The 21,696-nt window shown below is 35.5% G+C and overlaps 1 protein-coding gene, 1 long non-coding RNA gene and 1 other non-coding gene across 14 annotated transcripts in view; all 3 read right to left on the bottom strand.

Annotated features, from left to right (window-relative positions):
• Positions 1–19,518, bottom strand: part of SPAG16 (sperm associated antigen 16) — a 774,084-nt gene extending 754,566 nt beyond the window's left edge. For 10 of the 12 annotated variants that reach the window (XR_012072761.1, XR_012072758.1, XR_012072759.1 and 7 more), the window contains exons 1-3: positions 19,269–19,518; positions 5,702–5,748; positions 4,432–4,527 (exon numbers count right to left, since the gene is read on the bottom strand). Coding sequence is in view for 8 of the 12 variants with exons in the window: in XM_072961330.1 (XP_072817431.1) it covers positions 4,432–4,527; positions 5,702–5,748; positions 19,269–19,395 (270 nt within the window). In the remaining 4 variants the exon portion in view is untranslated. Of the gene's footprint in view, positions 1–4,431; positions 4,528–5,701; positions 5,773–13,428; positions 13,500–19,268 lie in introns of those variants that run through there. The other 2 variants (XM_072961332.1, XM_072961328.1) reach the window with 2 other exon arrangements.
• LOC116280722 (U6 spliceosomal RNA) lies at positions 10,388–10,494 on the bottom strand. The gene has a single exon (XR_004190207.1). It is a non-coding gene; the product is annotated as a U6 spliceosomal RNA (small nuclear RNA).
• On the bottom strand, positions 18,118–18,918 carry LOC140696435 (uncharacterized). The gene is made up of 2 exons (XR_012072768.1): positions 18,672–18,918; positions 18,118–18,373 (listed from the first exon to the last, which is right to left on the bottom strand). It is a non-coding gene; the product is annotated as an uncharacterized lncRNA (long non-coding RNA).
• Positions 19,519–21,696: the final 2,178 nt, after the last annotated feature.

A 21,696-nucleotide genomic window follows, 5' to 3' on the forward strand; every position in this document is an offset into this window, starting at 1 on the left:
GAGTAAAAACAATACATGTAAACAAAAACAACAATATAGAAGCTCCACTATTTGTGATTAAGTTTGATTATAAAAGCTGTTTATATGTCTACACAGTTACCATACACAAAATCAATAGGTACATTTACATAATATTAAGTTGCACTTTTATCTCAATTATATATTATATACAACTCTTATTACAACTTTATAATTAATTTAATGATGATGTTAATAAAACACCTCATAATAATCACAAAAAGAGAAAGCACTCTAAAAACCAGCAAACATGCCTCACTTTGCAGAATGCTGAATTATTAAAAAAAAATCCACCCACATGTAATTCAGAAATCTGTTGGATAATAAAAGTAGCTCTAGGATGTAGCTTATTTTTCTGTATGAAAGTTATAAAGTTGCAGTTTTCTAAGTAGACAGGTTTCTAGATAGTGTGATGAGTGCAAAATTAGAGGTGGGCTTGGTAAAGTAACAGATAAAGGTGAAAAGTATTTCACTGATCTTGGGTAGGTGAATGAAGGCTTTATTAAGAAGATTGTTAAGTTGGAGTTTACGGAAGAGGAAGTTCAATGGATGAATAAGGATGGAAGGAAATTCAAGGCAAGAAAAACATCAGAGGCAAAGACAAAGAATGAGAGTTTATTTCATTCAAAGTCAAAGTCTTATGAAGAAAGGCCAAAGAGAAAGTTAAAAAGCCAGACAAAATGTATATCAAGAAGGCAAAGGCAGATAGAAGGATGGAGACACTGGTGATTTAAGCAGAGGAGCGACAAATTCAAATTTGTATTTAAAAACCTCTCTTAGGTGGAAGAAGAAGGAAACACAGTACCAGCAGCATGGCAGTAGCTCTGATGAGAGAAGACAGCAGGTGAATCTAAGGGAAACTAAGTGCAGAATGAAAGCAAGGACAAGGATATGAAATATGCTGAAAACATAAAATCCGATGGGACTCAAGGATTAATTCAATGTTGAATAGCAAAGAATTACTGGACCATACATCAAAAGTGTCTTGATATATTTTGAACTATTCCAAAGTCAGTGAGTTCCTTTTAAAACTGTTTTGTTTTTGTTTTTTGTTTTTTTGACTAGTGAGAATCAACTCTTTAATTCAAGTGAAATCAAATATAGCGTCTTGGAGAATCTATAGGCGAGACTTGGGGTACAAGTAGCCTGGTTCTTTAACTGAAATTAAATGGGTACATCAAGGGACTAGAAGCTCAATAGTGATAAATAGCTCCTTTTACTGTGATTTAAGTCACTGAGCCTATAAAAGTAATGAAAATTATTTTATGTATTTAATTCATTAGCACTTATAATATGTAAGATTTAAAATAAAGGCACTGAACTTTCATAAAACCAAAGTCTAAGTGAAAGGAATACAAACTTACTAATCCTGAATACTTTTTTGTTATAACATAATTTTATCAAGAAAAATATTTGATAGTAATTCTTAATAAACATATAGGAAAATATCTTAGAATAAAATTCTATAAAATTCTCATACATGAAGTTCTCAGTACACTTGCATACTCTTAAAAATTACTGAAGACCCCAAACAGCTTTTTTTATATAAATTATCTCTATCGACAGTTACTATATTAGAAATTAAATATTTTAATATTTTTTAAATAACTATAATAAAACTTTTACACAGTACCACAGATTAACATATTTTTATAAAAAAAATATATTGCAAACAAAAAAACAGTAGGAAGAGTGGCACTGTTACAAAACCCTTCAAATGTCTAGGGGACATGGCTGGATCCTGATATTTGCTTCTGCTGTGATATGCTGTCTTGGTTGAGCTATAAGAAGAAAATCCACATCTTGCACCTGTCAGAATGGCTATCATTAAGAACACAAATAACAAAAGTTTCGCGAGGATGTGGTGGAAAGGGAACCCTCATACACTGTTGGTGGGAAGGTAAATTTGTGCAAACACTGTGGAAAACATCATGGAGGTTCCTCAAAAAACTAAAAATCTGGCTACCATATGATCCAGCAATTCCATTCCTGGGTATGTATCCGAAAAAAAAAGACAAAAACAACTAATTCAAAAAGATACAGGGGAGTCAATGTTCACAGAAGCATTGTTTATAATTACCAAGATGTGGAAGCAACCTAAGTGTCCATCAACAGATGAATGGATTAAGAAGATGTGGTGTATATATACAACGGAATACCACTCAGCCATAAAAAAGAATGGAATTTTGCCATTTGCAACAACACAGATGGACTTGGAGGGTATTATGTTAAGTGAATAAGTCAGACGGGGAAAGACAAATGCTGTATGATATCACTTACATGGGGAATCCAAAAAATACAACAAACTAGTGAATGTAACAAAATGGAAACAGACTCACAGATATAGAAAATGAACTAGTAGGGAAAGGGAGGAGGGGCAATATAGAGGTAGAGGATTAAGAGGTACAAATTATTGTGTATAAAATAAGCTACAAGAATATATTGTACAACATAGGAAATATAGACAATATTTTATAATAACTTTGAATGGAGTATAACCTTTAAAAGTCGTGAATCACTATATTGTACACCTGTAACTTACATAATATTGTACATGAACTATATTTCAATTTTAAAAGATGGGAAAAAAACAGAAAATCCAACAGCCAGATGTGTAGCCAGAAAATCAAGGACAACTCAAAACCCCTGAAAGGAATCTTGGGGACCCCTACCAAATATCCAACAGTACTTTGAGAACTGTTGATAAATATGTTAAATAATATAGTGGTTTGGTTCATTTACCAATTAATCTTCTCAAAAAACTCTTGAATATTTCAAAGAAATGCTTTATATTTTTAGAGGAGGAGGAGGGGAGAAGATGTCAGTAAACTTAATAATTATATGATTTGGGTGCCTTGCTACTGTTATCTTTAAAGATCAAAATTATAAGTTTATAAAAATTATATTATTATAGAATTATAGCAAGACAAAGGGCCTTTGAAATTGCATCCCCAAAATTAAAAAAAAATCAAGAACCAAAGCAGCTAAAGAATTCTCTCCCAAAATGACAATAATATGCTAACAGGAAGGTTCACAGTGTAAAAGGGAAAATCCAGCTTGAATGTAAGTAGACTTTTTATCATAAAATTACATACGAATATTTTGAAGGAATGTAATTGTGTGTATATGCATGTGGGGGGGTCTGTATTCCTGTTTCTACTTATATTCACACTTAGAAAAAACACTTTAGTTTCAAGAAACAACTGACAGCAGGGAGAGTATAGCTTAGTAGTAGAGTGCATGCTTAGCATGCACAAGGTCCTGAGTTCAATCGCCAGTACCTCCACTTAAAAAAAAAAAATCAAGAAACAATTGACAATATAAACAAATTATACACTTGTTATAGATAATAACATTTTTTATATTTTAATTTCTTTCAATACTCACTTTATAAATAATGAAACTATATTTAAAATCATAATTCAGAACCACTACACCCCTCAAAAACTGATATTGTATAGTATATAGACAATTTAAAATTATGAAATAAAGCATGCATCAATTCTCAAATTTTTCATATGTATTACCTAGGTTTAAAGAAGATTATAAAAATTCATTTAAATGTCAACTATTGGAAAAATAGTCCTTGTTAATTTTTTAGCTAATACAACTACTTACTTTATTTCCAAACTTTCAATTTTTCAATAATTTCAACTATATTCAACATTCTTAATAGTATGATGATATTTTACTTGCAATCATTAATGAAAATTTTAAAAGTCCTCACTGAATAGGAACTACTACTATCCTCTAGCATAGAAGAAAATGTATCTTGCTTACGAACAGATGTAATAAAATCATAACAAAATGAAGTTGGTTTCATAAGCAATAAATATTCTTAAAACAGAAAGGCCATGGTACAACTTAAAGCTAGTTTTTGAAGATAAAATACTATAGAAATAAAATCCAAATCAGAAATACATAAATGACTTTCATAAAATGTATCCATATTTAATTTTAAAAGCTTAAGGAAAACTTTTGTGAATTTTCTGCGTAGCATTGTTGTTTCAAAGAACTCAAAAAAATGTAAAAACTTAAATAAGAGTCAACCAGCTATAAATATGTCACAAATCTAGAAAGTTAACACTTGTAAGGTTATAGTAAAAGAAAGCTCATGAGAAATTGGTTAGAAAAGAGTTACTGATATTTGGTTAAGTAGATATGACAGCTACTACACTGTATTTATTCCCCAGTTGTCTTTCTTGGATTCATCTTTGGATTTACAAACACCTTCTAGCATGATACCAGATAGAAAAATGCAATTACAGTTTTGGATCATAATTTTTTTCATTCAGTGATTCATTTATCCATTTACTTACTTAGCTGCTATTAAAGTTTACACGACTCTTGAAACTTCGCATAAAAAAGTAGCACCATTGAACTATAGGCTATAGGTCTGTTCCAAATTCTCACCAAAATTTGCGTATCTGTAGCCTGTTCTTGGACCATCTGAATTGCTTTTGCCAGATCTTCTTCACCTTCTGGAATGCTAAAGTTGTCATCTGGTATCTAAATCACAGAGAAAGAGAAGGATGGAAAGAGTTAGCAGGAATATAAAACTACTTTATTTTCATTTTAAACATAATTTTCCTTATAAAACAAAGGATCATAGAAATACACTTTATGTAAGATACCATGTCATTCTGAAGATCTATGAAAAATGTACAACTAACAAGCAGGCAGCCCTCTGACTTCCTCGTAAACATCACTCAATGTCACTTCTAAAGAACTTGAGATTAGCTTACGGGCAACAGCTTTTATCTATAATGACAAATGTAGTCTAACAACTCTGCTGGAAAAAAGATGTTAGGCCACCTAAAAGCCATCATTCTCTCCTCATCCCAGATTTTCTCCACCATTACTTTTCCATAACTACTAGCAACTGCAAATCTCTGTTAAGTTAAGTCTAATATTAAAAAACAAAACAAAACAAAACTCACTGCCTGAATGTTAAGTTCTTGGAAGAAGGCAATTGACTCTAACTATGATATTAATGAGAGTTAACACGTATGCCTGCTTCTTGTGTACTGATGACAATTTTAAGCCCTTTACATTTATCAACTCATGCAGTAATTTCAAGTGGTTATGTATTAATATTCTCTCTGTTTTACCAGTAGCAATACAAAGCCTATCTTCTGTGTTCACCCTGTCTCCTGCTTGCCCAGGCCACAACTGTCAGGCTGGCTTCCAGACAGTTTTATTCACAGCTTCTGTCATCTAGGAGTGACTCTGACCTCCAAGTCTCAGAGGTAATGATTGGTCCCACTGGAACAATGAATTAAAGGAAAGGTTGAAATAGTAACCACATTAGACAGAAGAATAGCTAAGTTGGAAGGAAGCATAGGATCTGAGCTCCAGCAGGTAGCAGGATTCTGGAAACCCTGCAGACTAGATGATAAGGAATACCTTCTAGACAGAGATGACACAGTGTGGTTCAGATCCATGGGTGATAAAGAGCTGACTCTGAAGGACAAGTAACAGGAAAACCAAAAGAGCCAGATGTATTAACAAATCTAAATTTTAAATAGAATTTCACACCTTACTCTTAACCAGCTGTTATTAGCTAAATTGAGTTCAAAAACTACCATCATTTAAGAAAAAAATTGATTAAAAATAAAATGAGTATTTAACAAAAATGACTATAATGAATTTATAAAATAAGGATGTAAAATGAACAAATTACCTCTTCATACTCATAATCATCTTCAGATGCTTCAGTTATGGTGACCTCTAAATATACTGTCAAGTTTTAATCTCAAAATAAATGAAATAAAATTATTATATTTAAAAATTGATGTAATGTTAAAATACAGTAGTAGATCTGAGTATCTCACCAAGTTAGTAAATATATGTAAATTAAAGCTATTTTTAAAATTTGTCTTCCCATACAGCTTACAACAATAGGAAATATTTTAAAAAAAATTTTTTTAACTGTTATTTTAAATCATTGTTCTACACAACCCAAACCCATGAAAAACTAAATATTTACCTATTTACTATCTAATAATTTCCAACTTGATTCTAAGAAGGCTAATGAAAATGTACACAGCATCATAAAATAAATTAGAAGAGATAAGAAATGATGGACAGGAAAATTGTAACAGTAAATTTTTCAAATTTACCTCAAACCACACTAAATTTTCCAGAGTCCCTGAGTCATTCACAGTTCAGCATGACTTCTTTTTATGGTTTAAAGTGTTCAGAGTGAAAAAACAAAAGCTCACCAAGATTCAAATATAAGTTAAAAAATAGACTTCAATGTTTTCATCCATAAAAGTTAATCACATCTCCACTCTCTTTCTTATATATCTCAATTTTAAAATTAAATTAACCTCTCAGGAAAGGCAGTCTAATTTTTAAGCAAATATAAACTATATAGTAATAATTCAGTAGTTCATAAATTATCAAGATGTATCAGCATTAAAATATCAGTGGAAAGCATTCTAATAAAAATTCTAATAGCATTGCTGTAAGACCTTCAAAAATTACAAGTTACTCTAATTACAAATGAAGACTTCAATATAACATTTAATTTTAAAAGAAATCACCACATATAGCAGTAATCCTGCTTTGTTGCTTGGTTGGTAGGTTTACATTTTTTTCAAATGTGCAGACTTGATTATGCCAAGTATAAAGGTATAAAATAAAACACCTCAATGTGCAGTAGTGGTTATGAAAATCAAGGATGAGATTAGCCTAGTTTTCATTTTGCTGCTGGTTATAAGAAATTGTCTCTGTTATTCCATCCTCCAAGAGTAAGCTGAAGCTGTGTATAAGAACTTCTGCTGTTTGTAATAAGAACTGATAACACTTATTTAGCATTTAATAGGAGCCAGGCACTGTCCTGAGAGTTTACATGCATTAATTTACTTCATCCTCATCTTACCTATGAGGCTGGAAATATTATTATCTCCGTTTTACAGATCAGGACTCAAAGGCACAAAGTTACACACCCAGGGCCTAACAGAGCTGGGAATCAGCCCCAGGAGTTCAGGTTTCACTGTGCTACACTATTTCTCTTGTTATTCTATATGGGTTTGCTGTGCTATACAAACATTTGAAGTGTTTGCCAACTATCTTACACACAGTTCTAAACCTCTAAAAGATAATGCATTCTTGTTTCTCAGCCCCACCATAAGCAATAACGTCACTGTCTGTCTTACTACTTAAGGAGACACTTAAGCCTAGTTCAGTTGTCACCAATCCTCAGGCACCAGATAGCTGTCAAAGGACCAGTATTTAATTGTCAAACATGAGTGTCTCTCCCGTTAATATAGTGAAAAGTAATTTAGGCTAAAAAAAATAACTAGGTAAAAGTAGATTTAAAAACAAGAAACAAACAAAAACATTGCACACCTGCAGTCCACCCCATAGCCTGGACTTGCTCATACTAAGCACCAGGAGAGAATTACCCACCTATACATTAGTGATCTATTGTTTCACAACAGTTTCCAATAGCATTTGCCTCACACTTCCTTTAATTGCTTGCCAGCAACCTCCTTAAAGACCATCAGGCTACCACTAACATTCAAGGTATTAGCTTTCACTAACATTCTACTTAAAGTGCTTTCACCATCTGCCTAATATTCAATTCCAAAGCCATTCTGAGGTATTTGGGTATTTCTTACATTAGAACCTCATTTCTAGATATCAAAATCTACACAACAAAGTCCCCAAAATTTAGGCAATAAGCATCCTTTATCTCAAGTCCCTGTGGTTAAGAATTCAGTAGTGACTTAGTTGCAAAACTTTGATTCGAGGTCTCTCATGAAATCTGTCAAGATGGCAATGAAGATTGCAGTCAACTGAAGTCGTAAATGATTCAACGAGATCCACTTCTAAGATGGCTAACTGGTATTGTTGGCTGGAGGCCTCAGTTTCTCCCTATGTGGGTTTCTTCACAGGCTTCTTAAGCCTCCTCAAGACATGGTGGCTAGCTACCTCCAAAACGAGCAATTCCAGAAAACAAAGTGGAAGCCACAATGTCTTTTATGAACAAGCCTCACAAGTCATATATCATCATTTATTCAGCATCCTATTGGTTACATACGTCAACTCTACTCAGTATGTAAAGGTACTCTATCAGAGCATTTACATCAGGAGATGGGTATCATTTTGGAGGCTGGCTACCATACTAACTCATAAGGCTTCAAGAGTATTAAAGAATTAACATACTTAAATCATTCAGAATGGTACCTGGCTTATAGTAAATGCTATACAAGTATCTGTTATTATTTTCCTTGTTCTAGAAAGAGATGAGAACCTGTGGAGAGGCCTCATTAAGTCTCCCATGATCTAGTTCCTCCATATGTTAAGATAAATGGATAAATAAAAGACATTCTGAATTTTCTTCCTTTTCTAGATTTCTATTTTTCCGATACATTTTCACTTAATGAAATAAAATTTCCTAAGGTTCAGCTACAGAAATTCAGCCTCTTTTTATGGAAAATACATCCCCTTCTGAGAAACAGCTATTGGAGTTTGATTTTGTAGGCAGTCACTTGTCTTTGTTAGAAAAGTAATGCCATCCTTCATCACTGCTTATATCATAATAAATTTCACAAAGAAGTAAATATAAAATGATCTGGATAGACTTTATAATTATAAATAAGCCAACTGCTGACAAGATTACTATAAGGAAGAAACATCAAAGCAAAGCTTCTTAAATATGGCTATATGTAGAGGAAAAAGTGATTTGTCCTCGATGATTTGGAAATATCAAACAACACTTGTAGACTGCTAGCCAAAAAATATTCTAGGCAATGGATTTTAATCTCTAATAATATATTCTGTTTTCCCACAATCAAAAAGAGTAAATGAAAAAATAACTACCATTTTATAAAGCTTAGAAAGTATTGTCACATGGATCATAACCACATATACTCTTATAACCCTGTGAGATTGAATAGCATAGATATAGTCACCTCTAAATTGAAAAAAAAAAAAGGAAACTGAATCAGGAACATTAACAGATTGGCCAAAATCATAGCTACAAGTGACAAAGTTTCCTGAATCAAATGACATGATTCTTCAACGACACGCTGTTTCTACAGTGACACAATAGCAATAAGCAATTTTTACCAATATCCTCAGAAATGAATCTTCACTTGTTTGTTTTCCAAACTCTCAAGTGTTATATTACTAACAGATAAATTAAATTCTTTAAATAGCTCAGTTTGAAGACCCTAAAGGAAGGAGAAGTATAAAAGATTTACAGGGCTATACACCCAAAGATTAAATAAACCAAGGGCAAGAGATTAACCCAACAAAAGGTCAAGCAGAGGACAAATACCCAAAGCAGGAATCAGTATCCTCCTTAATTATTTTTAGTACAGACAACATGACTTGTACAGAAAATCTTCCCAGAAGCAACTCAGTTGAAACATGATGTTGCATTGTTACTGAAGAAGTAAATGTACTTTGGCATGTATGTTTGTATGCATCTGTCTAGCTGGCTAGCTGGCTAGAAACACATGGACAAATGCACAAACAAATCCCAAAACAATTCTGTGTCAGTTTACAAATATGCAGACAGCTACAGGAAGATAAAAATAAATGAACATGGAAATTAAGGAGAAAGGGAAATAGAAGTAAAAGAAACCTAAAGATGCAGTACATGCCATAAAGTTTCATGAACTTTGTTAAATACAAGCCACAGGTTTGATTCTAAGCTTCCCAGCAGTCAGGGTAAAGAGGGGAATGTAATCAGAGATCAATCCAGTATCCATCCAATGAAAACAGATGAGATTCTCAGCAGATATATAGCAATTTCTGGATCAGAAGCCTGAGAGAAATTATACCTTTAGCTTCTCATAAAGAGAACACTGTGGACCATACAGACATTGATCCTCTTGAAAAGACAGAATGAAGCAGGATCTGATGGAGCACCGTGTGTGAAAAAGGTGAAAAAAGTGCTTTAGAAGCAATATTGGTAGAGTGGAAATGGGCAATTCATCAAGAATTGTCTGCAAGATAAAACCCTTTACTCTGATTCTACTTGTACTAAGCAATTTTCTCATCTGTTGTCTAATCTCTTCAGTGAGCCTATTCTCTAGGAAACGTCCATGCAATTAAACTGGTCACAATTTTCATGCAAAATTATTTTTCCACTGCAGAATAATAAATTGGCTTTCTGGCTTAAAAGCACTCTCTTTTTTCTTTTTATTTTAATTGAAGTATATAATGTTCAGTTTATAATGTGTCAATTTCTGGTGTACAGTATAATTTTTCAGTCATATATATACATATATTCATTTTCATATTCTTTTTCATTATAGGTTACTACAAGATATTGAATATAGTTCCCTGTACCATACAGAAAAAAACCTGTTGTATATCTATTTTGTATATAGTAGTATGCAAATCTCAAAAAAATATGGAATGCTTCACAAATTAGCATGTCATCTTTGCACAGGGGCCATGCTAATCTTCTCTGTATCATTCCAATTTTAGTAAATGTGCTGCTGAAATGAGCACAAAAGTCAGTCTCTTAGCCAAGCTGACTCTGAGCCTTTACAAAACTCCCTTCCCATTACCTGCCTAGTATTCCATCAAAAAATATTACTGAACTCCAGTTCCAAAGTTCATTTTTTTCTATTCTGTCTATTCCCCTCAGATCTAGTTCCTGCCTTTCTGCCTGCTTGAGCTTGACTTAACACTTAATACTGTGCCTGGTTTTCTAGTTTGATCTTGCCCAGGGTACTATCTGTGGCTTCCCTTCCCTCTTGGCCTGCAGCCGCGGTCCACAGTAACACACCCTTCCAGGTCAGATACTATATCCTGGGGTCACAGCCTGGACTCAGACTAAGGGTCCTACTCCTCCACATCTCCACTTGCTCTGCAAGGAATTTAGTAGTACTTGTGAGTTTGTATACTATGAATTAGTTCCCTGGTACTTCATCACCCTGGGTGAACTAACTGGTAGCTTCTGCACCAGCAGAATCTGCACCAGATCCTGACCTTGTAGATCTTGTCAGAAAATAGGCCAATATACACCCACAGTGAAACTGCCAGGAAGTCCCAAATCTATCACCACACCACAGAAGACACAACTGCAAGAAGCTTCAGAGAAGCATTTCAGCTGGCCTAATGGAGCATAGCTTGAGGTAACAGTTGGTATGATGGGGTTACAAACAAGGTTCTGCAAATGGACCACAGCCAGAAAGAAAGGAACAATTTTCAGATGAGAGTAGCCTACAAAGTTCCTCACAAGCATTAGTAGGCAGTGATCACTGCTAGTAGCACGATCTTTATAAAGAACCAGAGTGAAACATATAGCTAATTATAGTTTATATGATGTCCAAGCTACTATAGACAGAAATTGCCTTATAATCTTTGCCATCACTGCAGAATCAATGCACACAGAGGCATCTAAAATCTAGCCTGGATCCTCCATGATCAGCATTTTACTCATTACATTGAAATAAAAGAAATGTAAAGAGCAAACATCACAGTCATGTTCCCTTTCTTAGAAAAGCCAGTTTAAATAGTTAACTGAACAATATAGACCAAAGGTGGCAAATAACTGGCAAACTTGCTGCCACATTCCCCACTGCTGTTTGCCTCCTTCAGTCTTTCCTTTCCAGTCTTATTAACACCACATGCCAGGGAATCACTACCAATTCAACAGAATTAGCAAGAGTGGGAATTTACTGGCTATTCCTACCCTAAACAGCTATTGCACATCTCTGCCTCAGAAGCTGGAAGATAACATTTTAAAATACATATATAAATTATTTTTCTAAATTTCTTTTGTTTATTTTGAGGGGGGAGGTAATTAGGTATTTATTTATTTATTAACTGGAGGTGCTGGGGATTGAACCCAGGATTTTGTGCATACTAAGCACATGATCTACCATTGAGCTATACCTTCCTCCCCAACTTTCTTTCAATGTATAGGACTCATAGTTCTTATAGTGGAGTAGTGGTGTAAGTTTTTCCAACTTCTAAATCAGGAGACCCAAAGATATGGGGTCTACATATTATACCTCTATCTGAAAATAAAAAGGCTAGAGGTTACGATACAATACAGCCTTTCTACTCCAATTATAGTCCTTAGACCAGAAGCACCAGTAGCACCTGGGAACTTGTTAAAAATGCAGGATGTCAGCCCAGACCCGGACATGTTGAATTAGAATCTCCATTTAAAGATATATGTCTTTGAGTCATATGCACATTAAAGTGTGCCAGACTAGAGGACACAGAACAAAATACAAACTTTTCTCTCCAAAATTTTTATGCATGTCAAATTCAGCACTCCCAGTTTAGTAATATGCCTCTTGATCTACATTCTACATTCAGATTATCTATCCTTTTTATTTGAATACATGTAGGATGCAACAAAGCACCCATGGGTAAATTCAGTTTTCCAATGATAATAAAGAATACACTACTTGAGAACCTAATGATTACTAAGGGTTTTACAAGTATCTTCTCACTTAATACTATAAATATTCCAGAGAAGTAACATTCTAGAGGAGAAAAATAACTAAATGTTATAAGCAACAAATAAAATAATTTTTTCAAAATAGCAAAAGTTCAGTTTTAATTAAACAAAGTTATCAGCAGACATCACTACTGCAGTGAGAAAATGGCTAAGGATATCACTTAAGAGGAAAAGCATGCACCCTTAGATGAGGTATAAATTCAGTGTGATCACCATATTTCAGGGTTTGTAATCCTTAATTCCGCATGTTTGGAAACAATTGACTTTGGGACTGCACCTAGAGTTGTTTAGCCTCAAAGAACTGTCTTAAACTCACTCAACCCTCAGAAATTGTTGTTGGGGCCAGAGGAGACCCTTTCAGGGGCCAGCAAAGTTATGTCCACAGTCTAAGAAGTAAAATTCTTAGTGTTAAAATGCCTAGAAAGATAAAACAATAATCAAAAGCCTATTAGGGGATCAGAGAATCAATGCAAAGGCAGGTAGGTAACAAAAACAATACTACTTTGGGAGCTCCACTTCCCTAGAGTCCATGCATTCTATTACTCTTCCTTGAACAAGTTCTTTTTTAGACAAATAAAAAAAATCAATTAAGCATTAGCTTTCTTAATACGTCCCAGCCTGCACTTCCCAGATGTCTGCAGCCACACATTAAAAGGCAAACCCTGGTCACTACTACAATTGAAAACCTCACCCAAGTTGTACTGATTTTTAATAGAGGATTCATTCACAAAAGACGATCAACCTTCTTTACAATTACTAAAGATACCTACTTGCCCCTTTACAGATCACATAGGTAAAATCTAGCCTTATATTTTACAAAGCTGCAAATATTTTTCTAATGAAGGGTTCTCTAGAAGATTTGTATATCCCATGACTAGATTTCTTAATGTTCTGGAGAAAGCTGAGTAAGATAAGAACTATGTCATGTATGTCTATATCTTGCCTTATGCAAGTTTAAAACTCACAAGCAATGATATCATGAAGTGGTTCAGAAGAGAAACAGGTGGCACCATTATAGCGAAGATGTTACAAGGGAGGGTTGCCATAGGGGTAAGAATTCTATTTCCTGGACACATTCTCTAAACTGTCATAAAGAATGTGAGGTTTCTACTAATGAAGCCATTCCCCACCAATGTGGATCATGGCTATGCTTCTGGTTTGGACCACACTAACCTATACATGTTATTTATGTCTGAATGTTAAAGAGCAAAGAAAAGGGAGATTTCCTAGAGAATTTTAAGTCAACTTCTTTCAAAGCCTTGCTCAGTATTGATAGCTCATTGCCTACTGTTCTAGGAGCATCTGTTCAGTCATAAATAAGGGACGTCCAGGACCAAATGCAGTGGATTAGAAATGATTAAGTATATGTGCAAAGTAGAGAACATCAGACTTCTATTCATTAGTGAGTATTAACATTTTTATTTATCCACTACAATAGCTCAATTAAATTACCTGAAAACTAAAGACTTTAAACCCAGAAAAGACTCACTTCAGCAACTATCATAATTGCCTTAAAGAACAATGTCAAATAAAACTATATAGTCAACTCTTAATTATGCATGTTAAGACAGCTCAGAGATACAGGGATAACTGGAATTCACAAGTAATCCTCAAACTTCATTTAACTAAGAGTTAAAGCCTCTCACATGACTAAACCTCTTACCTGAAGATTGAATGTAGAAAAAACTAATCGGTTAAATGTTTAGTAATCTCCTGACTACCCTCTGGTTGAAACCCCAAATAGTGAACCAAAGAGAAATGGAAGAAGAGCAAAGTGGCCAGATAATTCATAAAGAAGATAATAAAATCATGAAAGAAGGGTGGGATCAATACGGCAGAGTAGGAAGAACTTGAGCTAACCTCCTCCCATGGAGATACCAAAACTACAACTACATATAGAACAACTCTCTAAGAATAACTTGAAGACTAGAAGAACGTCTCTTCTCATTAAAGATATAAGGGGGGAAAATTACACCATAACAGTAGAAGGAACAGAGGTGTGATCTAGTCAGGACCCACACTCCCAGTGTGGCAACCCACTAGTAGAAGGGGATATCACAAACACAAAGGAGGCCCTTCCTAAACAGCAAGGGGTTCAAACTCCATGTTGGTAACCCCAGGCCAGGAGACCTGCATCAAGAATATGAGCCCCCCATAAGGTCTGGCTTTGAAAACCAGTGGGGCTTACATACAGAAGAGCTAGAGGGCTCTTATGAGAAACCAGATCTCCACTCTCAAGGGCTCATGCACAAACTCACTGACTCTGAGTATCAGCACATATGCAGCAGACTGAATAGCACCTGGCACTCTCACTGACCCACCAAAGCCATCCCAGCATGTTCCCAGCCTGTGGCCATTCCATCTCCAGCTGCCTTACCAAGGCAGCCCCCACTCAGCATGGCCCAGGATCCCCCTCTTTCCCAGCCCACTTCAATTCCAGATCAGAGCAAAAATAAATGAAATAGAGACAAGAAAAAAGATCAATGAAATAAAGAGCTACTTCTTTGAAAGATAAAGAAAATTGATAAAACTTCAGCCAGACTGTTGAAGAAAAAAAAAAGAGAACCCAAATAAATAAAATCAGAAATGAAAAAGGAGTTACAACAATACAACAGAAACATAGTCAAAGAGACTACCACAATTATACACCAACGAACTAGATAACCTGGAAGAAATATATGAACTTCTAGAATTATATAATCTTCTAAGACTGAATCAGAAAGAAATAGGTAATCTGAACACACTGAATACTAATAATTAAATTAAATTCATAATCAAAAAACTCCTAACAAACAAAAGGTCAGGACCAGACAGCTTTACAGGGAGATTTACCAAACATTTATAGAAGAGTTAATACCAATTCCAAGAAATTGAAGAGAAGGGAATGCTTCCAAACTTACTCTACGAGGCTAGGATCACCATGATACCAAAACCAAACAAAGACACTACAAAAAAAAAAAAAAAGGAAATTACAGGCGAATATCTCTGATAAACATAGACGTAAAAATCTTAAACAAAATATTAGCAAACCAAACTCAACAATACATTAAAAGGATCATACATAATACTTGAATGGCATTTACTCCAGGATTGCAAGTATAGCTCAATACCAATAAATCAAACAATGTAATATATACCATATTAACAAAATAAAAGATGATCTCAACAGATGTAGAAAAAGCATTTGACAAGATTTGATGTAAATTTATGATAAAAACTCTCAACAAGGTGGGTATAGAGGGAACATAACTCAACATAATAAAGGTCATATCTCACAAACACACAGCTCACATCCAACTCAAGGATGAAAAACTTAAGGCTTTTCCTCTAAGATTAGGAACAAAACAAGGATGCCCAATTTCACATCTTTTATTCAACATATTATTGGAAGTTCTAGCCACAAGAAAAAGAAGTAAAAGATAGTCAAATCAGAAGGGAAGAAGTAAAGCTCACTATTTATAGGTGACATGATACTATTTATAGAAAAACTCCAAAGACTCCACCAAAAGTTATTAGAAATAATAAATGAATTCAAGTAAGTTGCAGGATACAAAATTAACATACAGAAGTCTGTTCTTTCTCTGCAGTAATAACAAACTAGCATGTTTCAAAGAATTGGAACAAATACTCCTAAAATTTGTATGGAAACACAAAATACCCAGAATATCAAAGCAATCTTAAGAAATAAAAACAAAGGTGGAGGTATCACACTCCTTGACTTCAAACTATGATACAAAGCTATAGTAATCAAAACTGTAAGACACTGCCACAAAAACAGATACAAAGATCAATGGAACAGAATAGAGTGCCCAGAAATAAACTCATACTTATATGGTCAATTAGAACATACAATGGAGAGAAGACAGTCTCTTTAATAAATGGTGTTGGGAAAACTGGACAGCCACAAGCAAAAGAATGAAATTAGACCATTTTCTTTCACCATATAGAAAAACAAACTCAAAATGGATTAAAGACTTAAATATATGACCTTAACCATATAACTCCTAGAAGAAAACATAAGTACTGTGCTTCTGATTTTTTTGTTTTTTGGATCCCTCTCCTCAACCAAAAGAAACAAAAGCAAAAATAAGCAGGAGTACATCAAATTAGAAAGCTTCTGCATAGCAACAAAAACTATCAACAAAATGAAATGGGCAAAGGCAATCTCCTGAATAGAAGAAAATATTTGCAAATGATATACCTGATAAGGGGTTAATATTCAAAGTACAGAAAGAACTCACACAACTCAACATCAAAAAATAAACAATCCAATTAAAAATGGGCAGAAGACCTAAAAAGGCATTTTTCCAAGGAACACATATAGACAGCCAACAGACATATGAAACGGTTCTCAACATCTTTAATCATCAGGGAAATGCAAATCAAAACCACAATGAGGTTATCACCTCACATCTGTCAAAATAGCTATTATCAAAAAAATAAGAAATAACAATTGTTAGTGTTGGCAAGGATGTGGAGAAAAGGGAATCCTTGCACACTATTGTTGAGAATACATAAATTGTGCAACCACTATGGAAAACAGTATGGTGTTTCCTCAAAAAGTTTAAAACAGAACTACTATATGACCCAGCAGTTCCACTTCTGGAAACTTATCTGAAGAAAACAAAACACTAATTTGAAAAGATGTATATACCATATGTTTACTGCAGCATTATTTACAATAGCCAAAATATGGAAGTAATCTAAGTGCCCATCAATGGATGAATGGATAAAAATGTGGTTATACACACAGAGACACACACACACAATGGATTATTACTCAGCCATTAAAAAATTGAAATCTTGCCATTTGCAACAACATGACTGGAACTTGAGGTATGCTAAGCAAAGTAAGTCAGACAGAGAAAGACAAATACTGTATGATTTCACTTATATGCAGGATCTATAAAACAAAACAAACAAGCATAACAAAACAGAAGTAGTCTCATAGATATAGAGAACAAACTTATGGTTGCCAGAGAAAAGGGAGATGGGGTTTGGGTGAAAGAGATAAAGAGAATTAAGAGGTACAACTCCCATGGTGTTGTATGTACAGCAAAGGGAATATAATCAATAATATTGCAGTAACTTTATATGGTGACTTACAGTAACTAGATTTATAAAGGTGATCATTTCATAATGTATAAAAATATTGAATCATTGTTATACACCTGAAACTAATGTAACGTCATTCAATTACACTTCAATTAAAAAAATCCTGAAAAGTTACAGTTGCTTGTATTTGTAAATATGATTACTTGGAAAATCAAACCTGTCTGTAAGACAGATTTTTTGCAAACTGCTATATGTTAGCAATTGTAACTCAAGGACCTCCCTGCAAACTAAGTAAACCTGATTTTCATCAGTGAAAGTTGTGTTATATTACATTCTCACCATTTATTTCAAAAAAGATTTTTGCAAGTTACCTCGCTGTTTGCCTCATGTTAACAATATAACTGCATGTGATAGAAATCATTTAATGCAGACAGATATGATAAGATGCCTGGTTATCATTCTCTAGCATGGACACTGTAAAACTTCATACTTTGATGTAGGTAAGCTCTGAAAAAATCATTGGATTATTTCTGAATTTAAAAAGAAGTATTACAGTTTATTAAGTGCTATGAAACTAGAGTATAAAACCTCACTGAAGACACTAGAGCACCCAAATATTTTATTTAAATTGATTTCAAATTATTCAAACATATTCTTGTAAAAATCATGTTTGCATTGAGTAAGATACTATATATTTTCTTTGAGCTTTTCAACCAAGTTCTTCAAAGCTCCCTGTAGCAGGAATGTGCACTGGGGCTGAGTCAGAACAGGTTCATCACTTTGCCAAAGCCCCAAAATGAATCATTGCTGGATCCTTGAAATCTCTGAATCGAAGTTGGGTGAGGGGGATTATATCTGGACCAAAGAGAAAAAAGGTAGTTTTTGGAATTTCCTTGATATCTTTAAAAATAAAAGATAACCCTCTCTCTCACCTGCCTGAATAATGGAGTAAATATCTCTTTTTCATGAACCCTCCCCGTTTCCCCATTAATTTATATGCCTACAGAAGGGGAGCTCAATGCTTTACACAAGAAATAGTGAATTTAATTATTCCACCTATGGCTATTCAATTTTTCTGTTTTTTTCCATTGATAATCGCTCATCACTATCTGATCTGGTTTCTTCCTAACATCTCTGAGCCTTATCAACTTACCAGGTTACTATTTAGCTGCTAAAGGAGAAAAATAATTATTTTCATTAAATAGCCAAAATTGAAACTTCCCATTAAGTCGATGCTACCAAATCATTTAAGCATTAGACAATTGGGCCATCGACAGGATCCGGCTTGATAGTCCGAGCTTCCTCTTCTTACAGCCAAAGGCACGGGTCTTTCCCTAATCTCCTAACGTTTCCCGATGGAATTTGCTTTCACGGCATTTTGAAGGTTTGGTGGGCTTAAGAAAACTACTGAGCGAAAAGAGGATTGAGTGAATTTGTTGTGCTACTTAAATTAAAACGGCAAAGTTTACTGACTGGTTACTACTAAATAGAAGGCTCCTGAAGGTCTTCTACTCTTGTTCCAACAGGAACACAGCGGGCTACGACTACTGAGAGGCGAAAAATTACAGTGGGTTAGGTATCAGGGGGTCAGAATGGCGGAGGAGCCACCTTGAGGTCCAACAGGTATCTCTCAACAGGCGTGGTGACCTCCAGCCACACGGGGAACCCCCAGTGGGAAGTGGCCGCCCTCGCCCCCAACACCCGTTACCGCGGCCAGCGTGTGGGGGCCGCGCCTACACCGGAAGGATACGCTCCAGGTAGTAGGCGCCCTCGGCGGCAACCGCCTCATTGGTGTCCCCGGAAACCGTCATGCCCATGCCCAAGGCTTCTTCCAGGCCCCGCAGGGTGGAGGTGGGCATCCCTTGCTGAGCCGCCATCTACAGCACTCGGGGGTTTCAGACCCTGACCGGCCAACCGCGCCCCTGAGGGGAACGGCAAAGACGGCGGCCGGCAAGCCCACGCAGCTCTCGCGAGAGCCTGGCACCCTTCACCCCTCCCACCAGGCGGGCTCGGCCCGGAAGGGCCGCCCTGAGCCGTGAATGTTGGCGCCCTCCGTGCTTCCTACGTTACCGGGGCAACCTCGTTGCCTAGTTACCCTGGACGCTAGGGTGCAGCTCCAGGAGTGGACGAGATAAAATAAAGCAGTGGACTTGGTTTGCACACATTTTCTTCCCCAGGCGGCTCGGTTTTCTTTAGTTTTGACCCTAGCATTTCTTCCTTCGTTTTCTTCTCTAAATTGCCTTTCTATTGGTTCTCACCTGCCCATCATCAGTCCCCAGGTTTTAGATATGTGTAGTCCTAGTTGTCACCAGGGAAAACGAAGGGCAAACTCAGTGCCCATTGAAGGGGGCGGGGGGAGGGGGAGGTCCCAGTAATCCTAATTGAGAGATTGGCCCAGGGGAAATACCAATAAAGAACTAGGATGGTCACCCTGGTCAATTCCAATCTTGTGCTCCTTTAAAGTATCTGTACATCTGCTTGACTTTGGTTTTATACTCAGGAACTTGTAACCATATTTGTAGGGTTGATTCTTACCAAAGTAAAGCCATTTCCAGAAAAATTATGAGGTACAAATGGTCCTAAAATAATGTATTTTTACGGAGTCCAAACTCTTCTGCTCTCCACAGGACAGGCCAATAATTTGGGAGACAGGGTGTGGGGGCAAGGAATAGCAACTTTATTCGGAAAGACAGCAGACCGAGAAGATGGTAGACTAAAGTCCAGGAGAACCGTCTTCCCCAAGTCAGAATTCAGGCTCCTTGTATACTAAACAGGGGAGGGGGTATGCTTGTTGCAAACTGCTTGGTGTTGGAATCCTTTGTTCTTGCAACTGTCCACGTGGGTCAGGTCATGGTGTCCCTGTAAACCTCCAACAAAATAAATATTTTCTATTCTGCAACTTTATATCTTTATATGAGTAGAAAAGTGTTAATACCCTTAAAGATCAGAGCCTTGAGAATAGGCTATCCTGTATACTTCAGCCTATAGGCAAAATTCTTTTACAAAAGGTGCAGAACCAGCCTAGGAAACAGAGCACAGGGTTAAAGCCAAAGGAACAGATCTAATATGGAGTCAGATTTGTTCCTTTCTATTACAGTGTGATATTTGCCCAATTATGTGCAGTCCTTCTAAGACAGAATCTTCCTGGGATTTATATTGTGTATGTATCACAAGTATCTACCAGGCCCTTTTTTCCCACAGATTGTTTTTTCATCCTACATTTCTTGATGATAATTGGATGCCAAACAACAACTCATTATAAAAGTTCTCATTTATTACCAAATAAAATAAAATAAAATAAAATAACAGTAACTTCCTACTGAGATAATTGAGAGCTTCAGTGTTGGTAGCAGCAAGGCTGCATTCAGAACCAGTGTCCACCACTTACTAGATATGAAACTTTGGACAAACTGTTTAATGCCTCTAGGTCCCAGTTTCCTCATTTGCAAAATGGAGATATTCTTACCTATCTCAAAGTGTTTTTGCAAGGGTTAAAACAATATAAAGCATTAAGAACTCACTAGTCACATAGTAGACACTAGGAAATAGCTATTATTTGTATTTGTTTGTTTTTTTTATTATTATACTCAAGGGTCACAATTAGATATAATAGTTGGAGAATTCATTCCTAGTAGTAGTATTCTTTTAATAACTTATTCTTTGTCCTTGACTTCTCATGTCAAACATATCCTGAGTGCTCATTAAGATGCAAGGAACAATTAGAAGGGGCTGAAAATACAAAGGAGAAATTGGGGAATCCACTGCTTTTACAGACAGCCTGTTCCTCCTTCCAAAGGGAGATATTACCTCATCCCTCAGGGTTGCTTTCCTATGAACACAAGCCTGAGATAGGCCTGGGGAAGGAGTGCCAGGGCCTTGCACACTTGGTGACACATGTAGAAACAAGAAAGAATCACAGAGGGGGATCTCTCTGAACAATTAATGGTTACTTTGATTTGTGTGTGTGTGTGTCTGTGTGTTATAACAGCTCTTCTCTTAATTTTTAGATATAGTATGTTGTGTTCTACAAATAGGTTTGAATCTTGGCTCTTCAGTATGACCTTAGTTAATTTAAGCTCTATGAGCCTTAGTCTCCTCTTCTCTAAAACAAATATTTTAATACCCACCTTACTAAAATGTAGGTTAAATGAAATATGTAAGAAGCACTTATTATCACC

This window comes from Vicugna pacos, chromosome 5 (assembly GCF_048564905.1).
Source record: "Vicugna pacos chromosome 5, VicPac4, whole genome shotgun sequence".
Taxonomy (NCBI): Eukaryota; Metazoa; Chordata; class Mammalia; order Artiodactyla; family Camelidae; genus Vicugna; species Vicugna pacos.